The 18,889-nt window shown below is 39.7% G+C and overlaps 1 protein-coding gene across 1 annotated transcript in view; it reads left to right on the forward strand.

Annotated features, from left to right (window-relative positions):
- Positions 1 to 18,889, forward strand: part of LOC118362671 (solute carrier family 12 member 4-like) — a 56,598-nt gene that overhangs the window by 11,641 nt on the left and 26,068 nt on the right. The window contains exons 2-8 of the mRNA XM_052485011.1: positions 9,966 to 10,060; positions 15,537 to 15,668; positions 16,275 to 16,421; positions 16,871 to 16,925; positions 17,126 to 17,256; positions 17,730 to 17,971; positions 18,316 to 18,530. Coding sequence (XP_052340971.1) covers positions 9,966 to 10,060; positions 15,537 to 15,668; positions 16,275 to 16,421; positions 16,871 to 16,925; positions 17,126 to 17,256; positions 17,730 to 17,971; positions 18,316 to 18,530 — 1,017 coding nt within the window. The remainder of the gene's footprint in view (positions 1 to 9,965; positions 10,061 to 15,536; positions 15,669 to 16,274; positions 16,422 to 16,870; positions 16,926 to 17,125; positions 17,257 to 17,729; positions 17,972 to 18,315; positions 18,531 to 18,889) is intronic.

The raw sequence follows: 18,889 nt of genomic DNA on the forward strand, positions 1-18,889 counted from the left end.
AGCTCTCTCTTTCTGCACATGCCTGTTTTGAGATGACTGTGAACTCTCCCCTTCTTCTTCCTCTTAATCTCTCTCTCTGTCTTTCTCTCTCAGGCAGTGGGGTTTCCAAAGAGAGAGAGAGAGCTATGTCACCATTTCCCACTGACAGGAAGAATAACATCTAGGAAGTGAGATGGAAACAGATGACTAGGAAGGAGTAAAAATGTATATTATTGTCTTGGGTGGAGTGTTGCATATGTGTTTGTAGGAAAAGGAGGAGTTGTTGGTGAGGTGAAGTGAGGGAGGAGATTGTTGAAGTAAAGGAGGCTATCATATATGGTGTGATGGAGGGAGGAGGTGTGTGGGTCTGGTATGGTTGGGTAAAGAGGGCGGAGGAGAGGAGCCACAGTCACAGTGCTAACTCTGTCCCAGGCTGATCGCCCTACTCTCTCCAGAGCTGGTCTGGACTGGACTACACACTGTGGCCATTGTGCCAGAGAAGCCTTCCACTAGAGTGGTAGCTAGCTAGGAGTCAGTCAGTTCTAGTCAGTCAGCCAGTCAGTTTATCCACTGTACAATATCTAGCAAGGCTGCATTTGCGCATGACCAAATTAGTTGTGAGAATTTGTGTGTGTGAAATACTGTGTTTGAGTAAATGTGTGAGAGAGAGTGTGTCTGGGTGAATGTCTGCATCAGCATTATCATCATGTCCTACAGTATTGTTGCCTTGCTGTAATCTAATCCACTATTGAAGGAATCTTTAGTTTTGTCTTCTATACAGAAAACAGTTAGCCTCATACTGAACTGTACAGTACAGAACAGAACAGTAGATTACGTGAGGGGAGAATCATTGTTTTGCTTCCTGGGTCTTCCCAGTCTATCTTCAGGACAACAGTGTCCATTCCTGTCATTCTGTCCCACATGCTTCATAGATAGTCTTAACCTCATAGAGATAAACACCCACTCTGCAGACAGCTGATTCTGTGTGTGTGGACTGAGTGATGACCGATGGACTCTGGACAGCTGGACTGCTAATTTGAACCCTGAGACCAGTGACAGATAAAGAGTCAGTCAGAAGAATGTATCATGAAGGGAAGCTGAAGTGTAAAGGATGGCTTGCAGGCCGGTGTCAGTTACTGATTTGTAGTAGAATAAGGATGGCTAGTTGGCTGTGTTGATGAGGGGACTTACCACTATACATTTCTTCTATACATTCATGTTACAAGACAATGTATTCTCACAACCATTTCTTTCTGTAAACCTGCAGCCAATTTTTTACTTCCCATCACATCAATGCTTCCATTGATAGAAGTGGTGACTAAGCTCCTGTATTTAGAACTGTTAAACATATGATTTTAGATTGAGAAAACGACATACAAATAATGCCCTATAGAGTGTTCATGGGTGTATTCTGCTCTGCTGTCCTAAGTGGCTTTCACATTACCCTGTGTTCCCCATAGGGCTCTGGTCAAAAGTAGTGTACTATTATAGGGATAGGGCACCGTTTTAGGACACAACCCCACTAGCTACAGCTACAGTTGTCTCCCTGATAGGCTATAGCAGAGCACTGCTGGTAAGGTAGGGTTAGCTGTATTATTCTACTAGAGCCCCTGGGGTTAGAGCTATGAGAGACATGTAATAACAAACTGGGCTATTTTAAAGTGGGAGTTGGCAGTCCTTTATGTAGGGAATGACTGTATGTTTTCCACAGCCTCTAGCTTGCCCGGTAACAATGAATCCCCTCTCCCCTGATTGGGCTGCTACAGTGTATTAGCTTCTGTTGAAAGACAAACAGTCCTCAAAGACTGTCTCCCAAATGGCATGTTATCCCTATATAATGAACCCTTTGGGCCCTGATCAAAAGTAGCGCACTATACAAGGAGTAGGACCCTAAGTCCTAAACTAACCCTAAGTCTTCAGGAGAGTGTCACTGTATTGTATAATAGCTTGACTTGAGGAATTAACAGAATGCACAAAAACAACACAACTTCCTAACACAACTCTCTGAAGAAAGTCATGACCTGATGTGCAATTATGTTGTATCGTGGACTACAGGAAAACATTAATGGGGCTGTAGTGGAGTGGGTTGAGAGTTTCAAGTTCCTTGGTGTCCACATCACCAACAAACTATCATGGTCCATACACACCCAGACAGTCGTGAAGATGGCACGACAAAACCTTTTCCCCCGTAGGAGACTGAAAAGATTTGGCATGGGTCCCCAAATCCTCAAAAAGCTTCTACAGCTACACCATCGAGAGCATCCTGAGCCTTTGCATCACCGCCTGTTATGGCAACTGCTCGGCATCTGACCGTAAGGTGCTACAGAGAGTAGTGTGAACGACCCAGTACATCACTGGGGCCAAGCTTCCTGCCATACAGGACCAATACAATAGGCGGCTTCAGAGGAAAACCCATAAAATGATCAGAGACTCCAGTCACCCAAGTCATAGACTGTTTTCTCTGCTACCACACGGCAAGCAGTACCAGAGCGCCAAGTCTAGGACCAAGAGGCTCCTCAACAGCTTCTACCCCCAAGCCATTAGACTGCTGAACAATTAATACAATCACCACCGGACAATTTACATTGACAGCCCCCCTTTTGTACACTGCTGCTACTCACTGTTTATTATCTATGCATAGTCACTTCACCCCTACCTACATGTACAAATTACCTCAACTAACCTGTACCCCCGCACACTGACTCTGTACTGGTGACCCCTGTATATAACCTCATTGTTATTCTTATTGTGTTACTTTTTAGTATTACTTTTTATTTTAGTCTACTTGGTAAATAATCTACTTGGTAAATATTTTCTTGAACTGCACTGTTGGTTGAGGGTTTGTCAGTAAGCATTTCATGGTAAAGTCTACACTTGTTGTATTCAGCGCATGTGACAAATACAGTTTGATTTGATGTGATTTGAAAGAAAGAGTGGCCTATAGCGTACTTGAAAGAGCTACAGAGACTTGATGGCTGTGTTTTGAAATGTATAACCAACCCACTGATAAGCATGTGCAACTTTTAGTTTTAAATTGAATCTCAACTTAATTTCCCCATTAGTGGTAAGGAAATAGTTCATCTGATTAAGTTCATCTGATAAACAATATATCAAACAGAACTGGATCCACAAATTCTTCTTCCTCTTCTTTTCCCCAGTGTCATTAAACACAATCTAACATCTTATCAGTCAGTCATTGTTGTTTGTATGATTATTAACACTGTCCAGCCAGTGACTAAGTAGACACATTTCTAACTATGAAATATGAAATATATATTCACAATGACTTAGTTGAGCACTTCACCATCCTTTAGAAATGTGTAAGGACAAGTCAAATCAAAGTTTATTGGTCACATGCACCGAATACAGCTGGTGTAGACTACAGTAAAATGCTTACTTACGAGGCCATTCCCAACATTGCAGAGTTAAAAAGTAAGACAAATATTTTCTAAATAGAAAAGGAAATAGTAACACAATAAAAACAATAATGAGGCTGTATACAAGCAGATCACGGATCAGTTCAAATGAGCTAGACAAACTGACACCAAGTTATTATACAATACACAGTATTACAGTATCAAATCAAATATAACTTAACTGCCTACGGCTCTGGTATAGTTGTGTACCCACCTTAGTGTTGGTTGGTACAGTAGCAGGCTAGCAGCATCTCTGTTGTGGACCCTGGTGTCTGTTGAGAGTCTAACCAGTGTTGACAGCTACTGTAGCTAACTGACTAGTGTTCTTACACACACCCAAATGCTCACACACATACACACACTCACGTTTAGGTATTCTAGCTCGAGTGCGTTTGAATCTGTGCTTACATGCACGCGCACACAGTCTTGTTTTTGTGAATTTTCAGGGACTATTTTATTCCCATTCAAAATCCTACTAACTCTTACCCTTAACCTAACCCTAACCCTAACCTTAACCCCTAACCATAACCTTAACCCCAAACCCTAAACCTAACCCTTAAGCCTAAAATAGCATTTGAACAATTAATTTTTTATCTTGTTTTCCTACCTTGTCAGAACATTCTGGTGAGTTGTCAGGACATTGTGATCCTGATAATGTAGGAAAACATGTACACTTTCTCTCTCACACACACACACATTGCCTTTGAACAGCACTAATCAGAATAGCATCTCTGCCAGCTAACCACACGAGGTAGAGCCATAGAGAGGTCTAAGCTGCATGACTTCTCTGCTGCTTAATAAAGTCTGAAATGTTCATTTCAGGAGAAGTTTAGCAAAGAGGCTTTCATACCGAATGAGCTAATAGGGTGACAAAGTGTTTTTCATGGATAAGCAGCTTTGGTGATTGCTGACATGTTGAAGCTTTCTTGCTTTCTTTTGCATTATTGGTTATATAAATGGTTAGCCACTGAAAAGTCACAACTCCAGAGTCTAGAGCCCAGATTCAACCTTATTAAGAAAAAATGTATTCTTAAGTGCAATTTTTTCCTTAAGTTATACTTAATGTGTATTCCTCAATAAAGTTATTAGAAATGTTCTCAAGTTTCTTCCTAAGAAAAAAAAATATGTTCTTGGATGTCTTCTTGGAAATGTTTTTATTTCCAAGATACCTAAACCCTTGTCTTAAACTCAGGGCAGTGAGAGATTAGGCTAATGAAAGCAATTGAGCATGTTTAAGTCATTCACAAACTTCATATGAAACTTTCAGTATGGCTTGTTTTCAACCGAAGAACATGTTTTAGAAAAGTAATCTCAGTTTGAAATATGCTAGGATGATTGTCATTACTAGCTAGATTGGTTGCCTAGTCGCAATCATCTTAAGAAGATTGTTAAGAAGTTTGCAAGAAGATATTTGAGAAGCCTGTAAGAAAAAAATTCAATCTTAAGATAGTTTTTTTTTCTTTCAGAAGCTTCTTAAGTTTTTGTGTTAGAAGTGTTCTGTGAATCTGAGTCCAGAACATCTATTGGGTTCTTTTGATGCTGCTGCTCACTGTGCCTTTCTTAGAGATGAGAAGATTCTGACTGTTGTCTGGGACCAGCAAGGTCGCAAGTCACCAACTGTGTTGGGTGTGGACACTGGTTCTGTGTCAGTCAGACTCTAATCTAAGGTATAGTTCTGTGTCAGTCAGACTCTAGTCTAGGGTATAGTTCTGTGTCAGTCAGACTCTAGTCTAGGGTATAGTTCTGTGTCAGTCAGACTCTAGTCTAGGGTATAGTTCTGTGTCAGTCAGACTAGTCTAGGAGGCTTTCGACTCGGTCAATCACCATATTCTTATCGGCAGACTCAGTAGCCTCGGTTTTTCGGATGACTGCTTTGCCTGGTTCACCAATTACTTTGCAGACAGAGTTCAGTGTGTCAAATCGGAGGGGATGCTGTCCGGTCCTCTGGAAGTCTCTATGGGGGTGCCACAGGGTTCAATCCTCGGGCCGACTCTTTTTTCTGTATATATCAATGATGTTGCTCTTGCTGCGGGCGATTCCCTGATCCACCTCTACGCAGACGACACCATTCTATATACTTCCGGCCCGTCCTTGGACACTGTGCTATCTAACCTCCAAACGAGCTTCAATGCCATACAACACTCCTTCCGTGGCCTCCAACTGCTCTTAAACGCTAGTAAAACCAAAGGCATGCTTTTCAACCGTTCGCTGCCTGCACCCGCACGCCTGACCAGCATCACCACCCTGGATGGTTCCAACCTTGAATATGTGGACATCTATAAGTACCGAGGTGTCTGGCTAGAATGTAAACTCTCCTTCCAGACTCATATCAAACATCTCCAATTGAAAATCAAATCAAGAGTTGGCTTTCTATTCCGCAACAAAGCCTCCTTCACTCACGCCGCCAAACTTACCCTTGTAAAACAGACTATCCTACCGATCCTCGACTTCGGCGATGTCATCTACAAAATTGCCTCCAACACTCTACTCAGCAAACTGGATGCCGTTTATCACAGTGCCATCCGTTTTGTCACTAAAGCACCTTATACCACCCACCACTGCGACTTGTACGCTCTAGTCGGCTGGCCCTCGCTACATATTCGTCGCCAGACCCACTGGCTCAGGTCATCTACAAGTCCATGCTAGGTAAAGCTCCGCCTTATCTCAGTTCACTGGTCACGATGGCAACACCCATCCGTAGCACGCGCTCCAGCAGGTGTATCTCACTGATCATCCCTAAAGCCAACACCTCATTTGGCCGCCTTTCGTTACAGTTCTCTGCTGCCTGTGACTGGAACGAATTGCAAAAATCGCTGAAGTTGGAGACTTTTATCTCCCTCGCCAACTTCAAACATCTGCTATCTGAGCAGCTAACCGATCGCTGCAGCTGTACATAGTCTATCGGCAAATAGCCCACCCATTTTTACCTACCTCATCCCCATACTGTTTTTATTTATTTACTTTTCTGCTCTTTTGCACACCAATATCTCTACCTGTACATGACCATCTGATCATTTATCACTCCAGTGTTAATCTGCAAAATTGTAATTATTCGCCTACCTCATGCCTTTTGCACACAATGTATATAGACTCCCCCCTTTTTTTTCCTACTGTGTTATTGACTTGTTAATTGTTTACTCCATGTGTAACTGTGTTGTCTGCTCACACTGCTATGCTTTATCTTGGCCAGGTCGCAGTTGCAAATGAGAACTTGTTCTCAACTAGCCTACCTGGTTAAATAAAGGTGAAATAAAAAAAAATAAAAAAAATAGTTCTGTGTCAGTCAGACTCTAGTCTAGGGTATAGTTCTGTGTCAGTCAGACTCTAGTCTAGGGTATAGTTCTGTGTCAGTCAGACTCTAGTCTAGGGTATAGTTCTGTGTCAGTCAGACTCTAGTCTAGGGTATAGTTCTGTGTCAGTCAGACTCTAGTCTAGGGTATAGTTCTGTGTCAGTCAGACTCTAGTCTAGGGTATAGTTCTGTGTCAGTCAGACTCTAGTCTAGGGTATAGTTCTGTGTCAGTCAGACTCTAGTCTAGGGTATAGTTCTGTGTCAGTCAGACTAGTCAGACTTTTGTCTTAGTGGTTGTTTTTACGGTGGCACACAGCAGCACTGATAATAGGCCTTTACACAAAAAGACAACCTCAATTGGTGCCCCACCCTAGTGCTTACTAGACCATTTGGACTTGCCTTTTCCTGTTTCCTTTGTTTGAATGGGACCATATTAAAAATACGGCAACCAAATGTGTGGTGGTTTTACTGGTGTGTTTAAAGCTTAATATTAATCTGCAAATATAGTATTTGTTAATACCTTGGCTAATTGTCTCTGCTTTGCATTAAATGTAAAAAGACAAAGAAAGAAGCTGATGGAACTAGAAACAGAGTAAAGAATGATATTATCTTCCAAAATTCATTCTGCAGATGTACGTTGGCCTGTAACTTCACTACACCAGTGATATGTTGACACTTCCAGTAATAGGCCTAGTTCAAAGACCTCTTCAGTCAAGCACATATGAAACAACTTCATTATATGTCTGGATAGCTTTGGAAACTTGGGTGCGGTAGTCATGTTATTTCTCCCTGTAAAAAGCTAAAGTGAGTGCTGCCAGTAATGTGCTGACTTGTCTAATAGTAACAGGGCGTTCAGACAGAGGTGACTGTTCAGTACAGCAGGAGGGGGCGGGAAGCTCGGCAGGGTTGGCAGTCTGTCTCACTTTGTTGGCAGTCGTTTGATCTTGTGGCTCAGAGGCATTTTTGTGGAGGCACCATTTGTTCGTTGACTTGTTGGGACCTGTCGTTGTAAATCCCTGTGTGCTGTTCTTTTCAGCGCAGTGGAACTCAGGGCTCTCTGTGAGTCATTCATAACAGTTCTGTTCATCTTTAATCTGTTTTAATTAGACATCAAATGTCAGGTCAGGAGAACCCCCTCCGGACCATTCAACTTTACAAATGGCACCCCGTCCCTATACCCTCCATCCTTTTAATAAGACCGACGTGGGGAGGGTGTTGTGGTAGAGAGAGACATTTGGAAACATATAAGCGAACAGTACAGACAGAGATAAAGGATTATATGTTGTTTTACAAGTTCAGCATCCTTCGGTCATTATTGAGAACTGACACTTTGATGGCATGGCACATTGCAATGTAAACACAAACACAGTGACATCCTTCCTGTTTTACAATATTCTCACATGGAACTAACAGCAAACTGACACTAGAGGACAGTATTTGAATTGATATTGTCTCTTTCCCTGCCCATTTTCAATGACATCATACTAGTGAGTGAGTGTTAGGTCTTTACACACTCATTCCCATCTAATCTCAGAAATGGTACGAGGAGTTGACTCCCTCATCATTAGTGATTAAGTGGGACATTTTTTCTAAATGTTTCACAGCATGTCATTTTGAGTTGCCATTATGCGTTGTTAGCATAAATATCAATGTGCTGTACGTAGTTGTGAAATACTTTAAGATCTTCATATGCTTACTGTGTGTTTGCTCTGGCCTCTGCTCTACAACCCACAGTGTATATGTATTTGTGCCTGCATGCTTGCCTGTGTGTACTCGCTCCTGTGTGTGCACTCCCCCTCCAGTGTGTGTGTGTGTGTGTGTGTGTGTGTGTGTGTGTGTGTGTGTGTGTGTGTGTGTGTGTGTGTGTGTGTGTGTGTGTGTGTGTGTGTGTGTGTGTGTGTAGCCTCACGCTGTGTGTTCTGGACCAAGCCCCTCAGTGAGTGACAGTTTGCCCTGTGTGACAGTGTGTTCTGAATGGCGCCTGACTATGTCCCGAGCCAAAGATCACAGTACACTGCTCTCTGCACACACTGTGGCAGCATGGTCACCCTCAGCAGCACTGAGGTACCCAACACTGTGGCAGCATGGTCACCCTCAGCAGCACTGAGGTCCTGAACACTGTGGTGCCGGAGACAGGTAAGTAGAGAAGCTTGGCACCACTGAACCAGCATGGGTCTAGTTTTAGAATAGATGCCGGAGAGAAGTTGGGATTTTCTGTCTCGTGTTCAGCCCTACTTATAGGGTACGGCAGTCGGGTAATTGTCTGTGGCTCAGGATGTTAGTATTGTAACCGGTTGGATTTGTGCTGCAAGCAAATATTGTTTGAAGAGACTCGACGACTTGTCATGTTCTCTGATGATCCAAATATCAGGATCCTACTTTCTAGAAATAGATTGGTTTGTGTGTCGTGTATTATCATATTCACACAGATGCTGTGTGCACTGCCAGTAGCCCCAGGCTCATATCCTGCCTCGGCTTGATGTATCAAGAGAAACAGAGAACAGAGTTTAAACCAGAGAGAAATTTACTAAGCAACTTTTTTGTCGTCTCTGCTCTATTTAACATTGATTGATTTTAGTTCTGGCCTGGATGATGTTTGGATATGAATTTATCTTTGGGTGAATGCTTTGCTTACTGGTGATGCAAGAGAAGTCGCTCACAATCTTGATCAGCAATGATGGGTTGAAACATTTTGCAATAGAGGGTTTGAGTGAATTCCTTCCTATTTTCTCTGTGCCTGATATGCTAAAGACATTAAAAGCAGTATAATAGTGTAGGACGCAGGTCTCTGGTTACAGTATAACTCACATAGCAGCTGCCGGGGTTGATGACTTTGAACGTGGGAGTGGGAGTGGGATACTGAGACAGACAGTGATGTCATACTGTAGGTTGTAGGCAGACTGTGGGAACTAACTTGGAGATTCGTCACAGTTAGCACCATAGACCGTATATACTGTGGTTGACAGGGTTACATCGTTGCATGGTTTTGATGGCTATTGTACTGTAGTTATTATCAGTCGTCTCTTTTCCTGTAACCTGTACATACAGAAAATCGCTAAAGTTTATTTGTCTCAAATGTCATTTTTTGTGTTTTTATATTGCAACGTGTTGGTTGAGATGAAAACAAACAGACTGCTGTTTTACAATAGAGCACCAGCATGCATGAATGGGAACTGATCACAAACTGACTCTCATTATCATTATCACATTACTGGTTGAAAATGTTATCCTTGTCTACTTTCTAAATGTTTTATTTCTCTTCTTCTATCTCTTTTTTCAGGCCATGTAAATCACAAGGAGGATAGTCCTTTCCTCAGCAGTGCAGATGCTGACAGGAAGACTGATTTCTATGACAGGAACCTGGCCTTGTTTGAGGTCTGTCTTTAAAGTCCAGTGTTTCCAGATTCCTAGGAAATATGACCCATAATTAATTAAAATTTGAGTGAAATAGTTTTCCTTCCAAAAAACATGTAATTAAATATGTTAACTGCTTTTTTGTGTTTGAATGGTGGTGGGTGTTTGTTCTCCAAATTAAGATTTGGCCACAGATTTGAGCATCAGACGAGTTAATAACATTATTTGGGTGTGAGTTAACAGATGAGTCAATAACATTATTTGGGTGTGAGTTAACAGATGAGTCAATACCATTATTTGGGTGTGAGTTAACAGATGAGTCAATAACATTATTTGGGTGTGAGTTAACATATGAGTCAATAACATTATTTGGGTGTGAGTTAACAGATGAGTCAATAACATTATTTGGGTTTGAGTTAACAGATGAGTCAATAACATTATTTGGGTTTGAGTTAACAGATGAGTCAATAACATTATTTGGGTGTGAGTTAACAGATGAGTCAATAACATTATTTGGGTGTGAGTTAACAGATGAGTCAATAACATTATTTGGGTGTGAGTTAACAGATGAGTCAATAACATTATTTGGGTGTGAGTTAACAGATGAGTCAATAACATTATTTGGGTGTGAGTTAACAGATGAGTCAATAACATTATTTGGGTGTGAGTTAACAGATGAGTCAATAACATTATTTGGGTGTGAGTTAACAGATGAGTCAATAACATTATTTGGGTGTGAGTTAACAGATGAGTCAATAACATTATTTGGGTGTGAGTTAACAGATGAGTCAATAACATTATTTGGGTGTGAGTTAACAGATGAGTCAATAACATTATTTGGGTGTGAGTTAACAGATGAGTCAATAACATTATTTGGGTGTGAGTTAACAGATGAGTCAATAACATTATTTGGGTGTGAGTTAACAGATGAGTCAATAACATTATTTGGGTGTGATTTAACAGATGAGTCAATAACATTATTTGGGTTTGAGTTAACAGATGAGTCAATAACATTATTTGGGTGTGAGTTAACAGATGAGTCAATAACATTATGAGTTAACAGATGAGTCAATAACATTATTTGGTTGAGTTAACAGATGAGTCAATAACATTATTTGGGTGTGAGTTAACAGATGAGTCAATAACATTATTTGGGTGTGAGTTAACAGATGAGTCAATAACATTATTTGGGTGTGAGTTAACAGATGAGTCAATAACATTATTTGGGTGTGAGTTAACAGATGAGTCAATAACATTATTTGGGTGTGAGTTAACAGATGAGTCAATAACATTATTTGGGTGTGAGTTAACAGATGAGTCAATAACATTATTTGGGTGTGAGTTAACAGATGAGTCAATAACATTATTTGGGTGTGAGTTAACAGATGAGTCAATAACATTATTTGGGTGTGAGTTAACAGATGAGTCAATAACATTATTTGGGTGTGAGTTAACAGATGAGTCAATAACATTATTTGGGTGTGAGTTAACAGATGAGTCAATAACATTATTTTTGGGTTAACAGATGAGTCTATAACATTAGATGAGTTAACAGATGAGTCTATAACATTATTTGGGTGTGAGTTAACAGATAAGTCAATAACATTATTTGGGTTTGAGTTAACAGATGAGTCAATAACATTATTTGGGTTTGAGTTAACAGATGAGTCAATAACATTATTTGGGTGTGAGTTAACAGATGAGTCAATAACATTATTTGGGTGTGAGTTAACAGATGAGTCAATAACATTATTTGGGTGTGAGTTAACAGATGAGTCTATAACATTATTTTGTGAGTTAACAGATGAGTCAATAACATTATTTGGGTGTGAGTTAACAGATGAGTCAATAACATTATTTGGGTGTGAGTTAACAGATAAGTCAATAACATTATTTGGGTGTGAGTTAACAGATGAGTCAATAACATTATTTGGGTGTGAGTTAACAGATGAGTCAATAACATTATTTGGGTGTGAGTTAACAGATGAGTTAATAACATTATTTGGTAACAGTGAGTTAACAGATAACAGAGTCAATAACATTATTTGGGTGTGAGTTAACAGATGAGTCAATAACATTATTTGGGTGTGAGTTAACAGATGAGTCAATAACATTATTTGGGTGTGAGTTAACAGATGAGTCAATAACATTATTTGGGTTTGAGTTAACAGATGAGTCAATACCATTATTTGGGTGTGAGTTAACAGATGAGTCAATAACATTATTTGGGTGTGAGTTAACATATGAGTCAATAACATTATTTGGGTGTGAGTTAACAGATGAGTCAATAACATTATTTGGGTGTGAGTTAACAGATGAGTCAATAACATTATTTGGGTGTGAGTTAACATATGAGTCAATAACATTATTTGGGTGCGAGTTAACAGATGAGTCAATAACATTATTTGGGTGTGAGTTAACATATGAGTCAATAACATTATTTGGGTTTGAGTTAACAGATGAGTCAATAACATTATTTGGGTGTGAGTTAACAGATGAGTCAATAACATTATTTGGTTGCGAGTTAACAGATGAGTCAATAACATTATTTGGGTGTGATTTAACAGATGAGTCAATAACATTATTTGGGTGTGATTTAACAGATGAGTCAATAACATTATTTGGGTGTGAGTTAACATATGAGTCAATAACATTATTTGGGTGTGAGTTAACAGATGAGTCAATAACATTATTTGGGTGTGAGTTAACAGATGAGTCAATAACATTATTTGGGTGTGAGTTAACAGATGAGTCAATAACATTATTTGGGTGTGAGTTAACAGATGAGTCAATAACATTATTTGGGTGTGAGTTAACAGATGAGTCAATAACATTATTTGGGTGTGAGTTAACAGATGAGTCAATAACATTATTTGGGTGTGAGTTAACAGATGAGTCAATAACATTATTTGGGTGTGAGTTAACAGATGAGTCAATAACATTATTTGGGTGTGAGTTAACAGATGAGTCAATAACATTATTTGGGTGTGAGTTAACAGATGAGTCAATAACATTATTTGGGTGTGAGTTAACAGATGAGTCAATAACATTATTTGGGTGTGAGTTAACAGATGAGTCAATAACATTATTTGGGTGTGAGTTAACAGATGAGTCAATAACATTATTTGGGTGTGAGTTAACAGATGAGTCAATAACATTATTTGGGTGTGAGTTAACAGATGAGTCAATAACATTATTTGGGTGTGAGTTAACAGATGAGTCAATAACATTATTTGGGTGGAGTTAACAGATGAGTCAATAACATTATTTGGGTGTGAGTTAACAGATGAGTCAATAACATTATTTGGGTGTGAGTTAACAGATAAGTCAATAACATTATTTGGGTGTGAGTTAACAGATGAGTCAATAACATTATTTGGGTGTGAGTTAACAGATAAGTCAATAACATTATTTGGGTGTGAGTTAACAGATGAGTCTATAACATTATTTGGGTGTGAGTTAACAGATGAGTCAATAACATTATTTGGGTGTGAGTTAACAGATGAGTCAATAACATTATTTGGGTGTGAGTTAACAGATAAGTCAATAACATTATTTGGGTGTGAGTTAACAGATGAGTCTATAACATTATTTGGGTGTGAGTTAACAGATAAGTCAATAACATTATTTGGGTGTGAGTTAACAGATGAGTCAATAACATTATTTGGGTGTGAGTTAACAGATGAGTCAATAACATTATTTGGGTGTGAGTTAACAGATGAGTCTATAACATTATTTGGGTGTGAGTTAACAGATGAGTCAATAACATTATTTGGGTGTGAGTTAACATTAGGTGTGAGTTAACAGATGAGTCAATAACATTATTTGGGTGTAAGTCAATAACATTATTTGGGTTTGAGTTAACAGATGAGTCAATAACATTATTTGGGTGTGAGTTAACAGATGAGTCAATAACATTATTTGGGTGTGAGTTAACAGATGAGTCAATAACATTATTTGGGTGTGAGTTAACAGATGAGTCAATAACATTATTTGGGTGTGAGTTAACAGATGAGTCAATAACATTATTTGGTTGTGAGTTAACAGATGAGTCAATAACATTATTTGGTTGAGTTAACAGATGAGTCAATAACATTATTTGGGTGTGAGTTAACAGATAAGTCAATAACATTATTTGGGTGTGAGTTAACATATGAGTCAATAACATTATTTGGGTGTGAGTTAACAGATGAGTCAATAACATTATTTGGGTGTGAGTTAACAGATGAGTCAATAACATTATTTGGGTGTGAGTTAACATATGAGTCAATAACATTATTTGGGTGTGAGTTAACAGATGAGTCAATAACATTATTTGGGTGTGAGTTAACAGATGAGTCAATAACATTATTTGGGTGTGAGTTAACAGATGAGTCAATAACATTATTTGGGTGTGAGTTAACAGATGAGTCAATAACATTATTTGGGTGTGATTTAACAGATGAGTCAATAACATTATTTGGGTTTGAGTTAACAGATGAGTCAATAACATTATTTGGGTTTGAGTTAACAGATGAGTCAATAACATTATTTGGGTTTGAGTTAACAGATGAGTCAATAACATTATTTGGGTGTGATTTAACAGATGAGTCAATAACATTATTTGGGTTTGAGTTAACAGATGAGTCAATAACATTATTTGGGTTTGAGTTAACAGATGAGTCAATAACATTATTTGGGTTTGAGTTAACAGATGAGTCAATAACATTATTTGGGTGTGATTTAACAGATGAGTCAATAACATTATTTGGGTGTGAGTTAACAGATGAGTCAATAACATTATTTGGGTTTGAGTTAACAGATGAGTCAATAACATTATTTGGGTTTGAGTTAACAGATGAGTCAATAACATTATTTGGGTTTGAGTTAACAGATGAGTCAATAACATTATTTGGGTGTGAGTTAACAGAATAAAGTGATATTTTCACTGGACAGTTATTTTAAGAGTGGCTCTCAGGGACACTGATACTAATACACAACATATTGATACTAATACACTGATACTAATACACAACATATTGATACTAATACACTGATACTAATACACAACATATTGATACTAATACACTGATACTAATACACAACATATTGATACTAATACACTGATACTAATACACAACATATTGACACTAATACACTGATACTAATACACAACATATTGATACTAATACACTGATACTAATACACAACATATTGATACTAATACACTGATACTAATACACAACATATTGATACTAATACACTGATACTAATACACAACATATTGATACTAATACACTGATACTAATACACAACATATTACCTTTAAACATCAGTATTTGCTCATCTCAACTGCCTAGATCACTCCATAGACCACCACTCCACCTTCAATCTATACAAATTCAATTCCTTACACTGCACTATAACACCCTTTTACTGTAGGCTATTACACCCCAAAGACACATAGGGTACCCATCCACCTCTAACTATTCCCTGTTCTGCTGTTCCTGTCCTGCAGGAGGAGTTGGACATCCGTCCCAAGGTGTCGTCCCTCCTCAGCCGGCTGGTCAACTACACCAACATTACCCAGGGGGCCAGGGAGCACGAGGAGGCCGAGAACACAGAGATGTCACTCAGGAAGGTCCCAAAGGTCAGAAGTCACCAAAACTACATCTCTCTTCTTTTGAGATTCAAACAGGCTTTAGTCTCTCTCTCTCTACCCCCCTGTCTCTGCACATGTTTGGATCTGAGCTTGCATGCATGTGCTTTGGGTTGAGTTGGTGCCTGTTTGTTACAGGCTCTGCCCTGTAGGCCCCCTGGTGAGAGTTGATCAATATTTTACCCAATCAATCATTCTGATCAATTAGCTATTTCCTGTGGGTCTATCTGTGCTACATACCATATTCAGAAACACACACAAAAACATAGACACTGAAACACACTACTCACACAAATATGGAAAACTATAGCAGTACTATCATAGTTATCTTAACAACCAAATCACTCACATCTGTTTCCTGCCTTCGTGTCACTATTTATGTTTGGTTACTTTTCTCTTCCTGATTGATATTAGATTAAGACTGTAATGATATAAATGCTAATTCTTATGAATTTTTCCTCTCCCTCGCTCTCTCTGTTCTCTTTCTTAATTTCTCTTTCTTTGTCCCTTTCATTATTGTAATCCATCTCTCTCTCTCTGTTCTGTTTGTTCTCTCTCACTCTCTTTGTCTCACTTCATCTCTCTCTCTCTCTGCAGTCCCCCAACATGGGTACCCTGATGGGAGTCTACCTGCCCTGTCTACAGAACATCTTTGGTGTCATCCTGTTCCTTCGTCTAACGTGGATCGTGGGCACAGCCGGCATCGTCCAGTCATTCCTCATCGTCCTCATGTGCTGCTCATGTGTTAGTACACACACACACACATTGTGGATGCACACACAGGCACACTCACACACACACACACACACACACACTGCTTGGCAATGTTAGAAGACCATTGACACACTGTTCTTGTCCACTTGCCAAACCCCCTGTTAAAACTGGGTCACCAGCTAGTTAACATTACCAGGCTGAATAGAACCCACAGCATTTCAATCAGTTTCCACAACCTGCTGTTTACTCCAAAGGACATGTAATATATTTGTGGTTTATGTCTCAACCTTTCCAATATGATTGATGAATTCTGTTCAGTTGTCCAATGACAAGTGGTGCCTCTATTGCTAAGTGTGTTTATAATGTGGATAAAGAGCAGAGTGTATTGGTTGATGGGCACAACCTAAAACATCCAGAACTCTCTCATAAAGGCAGACTGGCCTTATTTGATGGTGTTTATATTCTCTCCTGTTTGACAGACAATGCTCACTGCCATATCCATGAGTGCCATAGCTACAAATGGTGTTGTCCCAGGTGAGGGTACAGTACAAGCTTTGAAGACTGAGAATCCAAACTTACATTTTACACTTAAAACACTTTAGTTGTAACAGTTACATAAACATGACAATAACAAGATAATATCATTTTTATGACATGACTAACAAATGATCACACCGTCAGTCTATTCTGACCAGTTTCATCCATGTTTAACTCTGTGCTGCTCTCTGTTGTAGCCGGAGGGGCGTACTTCATGATCTCTCGTTCCCTGGGTGCTGAGTTTGGGGGGGCTGTAGGAATCTGTTTCTACCTGGGAACAACCTTCGCTGCTGCCATGTACATACTGGGAGCTATAGAGATCTTCCTGGTGAGTTATCATCTGCACCCAAATGGCACCCTATCCCCTGTTTAGTGCACTACTTTTGATCAGGACCTATAATTGTGCAATATGTAGGGAATAGGGTGCAATTTGGGATGCAATATGTAGGGAATAGGGTGCAATTTGGGATGCAACCAATATACCGCAGTAAAATAGGTCAATGTCCTCAATCATATTGAGATGGAGTAACTTACATGTAAAATTGGGATCCAACAACATTAGCTGAACATACATTTGATCCACATAATGTTGCTGTTGTAGACTGTAGTATATGACTGATATTCGTATATTCGGAGTACTTAAAATACATTTAAAGTGAAAGACTTCTGTTCTGCTCTTACTGTATAGTGAGTTGTAGAAGCAATTATAAGTGGATTATGAATGCACACATAAGGTATTAAATGTGTGTGTCTCACAGAAAGTGTACCTAAATTACTTCTGTTGTCATTGTCCTCTCCCAGAAATACCTGGTTCCCCAGGCGGCCATCTTCCACGCCAGCGACCACCACGGGGGCGACAGTGCCATCCTCAACAACATGAGGGTGTACGGCACCATCTGTCTCAGCCTCATGGCCGTGGTGGTCTTTGTGGGGGTGAAATATGTCAACAAGCTGGCCTCTCTCTTCCTGGCCTGTGTCATCATCTCCATCGTCTCCATCTACGCCGGGGCCATTAAGTCCGTTTTCCAACCGCCCGACTTTTCGTAAGGCACTGGGGATTTTTTTAACTTCTTTGTCTAAACAGGAAATGGGAATAATGGTATAATTGATGTGGATTTAATTTGGTGTTAAGGATCAGTTTGTCCCTGACGGAAGCCAAAACACTTTCTGTTCCGCTGGCTGGAATGATCAAGGGAGATAAAAGTCTATTTCCATTGTTGAACGTTGTCCTAAAGATCTAGCTACTGTACACATACTGTAAATGTTTTTCAGTGTAGCTATAATATAGCTAATATCTGATCTAAAGTAGAGTGAAAACACACATTATCATGACATGTTATCATCACTCTGTTGATAATCAGAAGCAATAATATTCCTCTTTCTCCAGGATCTGTATGTTGGGTAACAGGACACTGATGAGAGATCAGTTTGACGTGTGTAGTAAGACGGTTCTAGAGGGCAATGTGACTGTACCTAGTCAGCTGTGGAGGAACTTCTGTAGCTCTGGCAACATGAGTAGTCCTCAATGTGACGACTACTTCAACCAGAACAACGTTACAGAGATACAGGGAATACCAGGACTGGCCAGCGGCATCATCAGAGGTAAAGACCAAAGTCAGAGGATGGACCATAGTTGTAATGATATGGCTATTACCACACGCCTGGGTCTAGGATACAGATCTAAGATCAGCTTCACCCTCCCACAGTCCTAACCTTAACCATTAGTGGGGGGAAATGTATAACTGACCCACGATTTGCGTCTGGGGGCAACTTCACCCTATTACTATAGCCAATGGGGGCCAGCCAGCTAGGGGGCAGCAGAGCCACATATTTTTCTTACACATTTACTTAACCAGGTAGGCTAGTTGAGAACAAGTTCTCATTTACAACTGCGACCTGACCAAGATAAGGTAAAGCAGTGCGACACAAACAACAACACAGGACTACACATGGAATAAACA

The sequence above is a fragment of the Oncorhynchus keta genome, chromosome 2, assembly GCF_023373465.1.
Source record: "Oncorhynchus keta strain PuntledgeMale-10-30-2019 chromosome 2, Oket_V2, whole genome shotgun sequence".
NCBI lineage: Eukaryota > Metazoa > Chordata > Actinopteri > Salmoniformes > Salmonidae > Oncorhynchus > Oncorhynchus keta.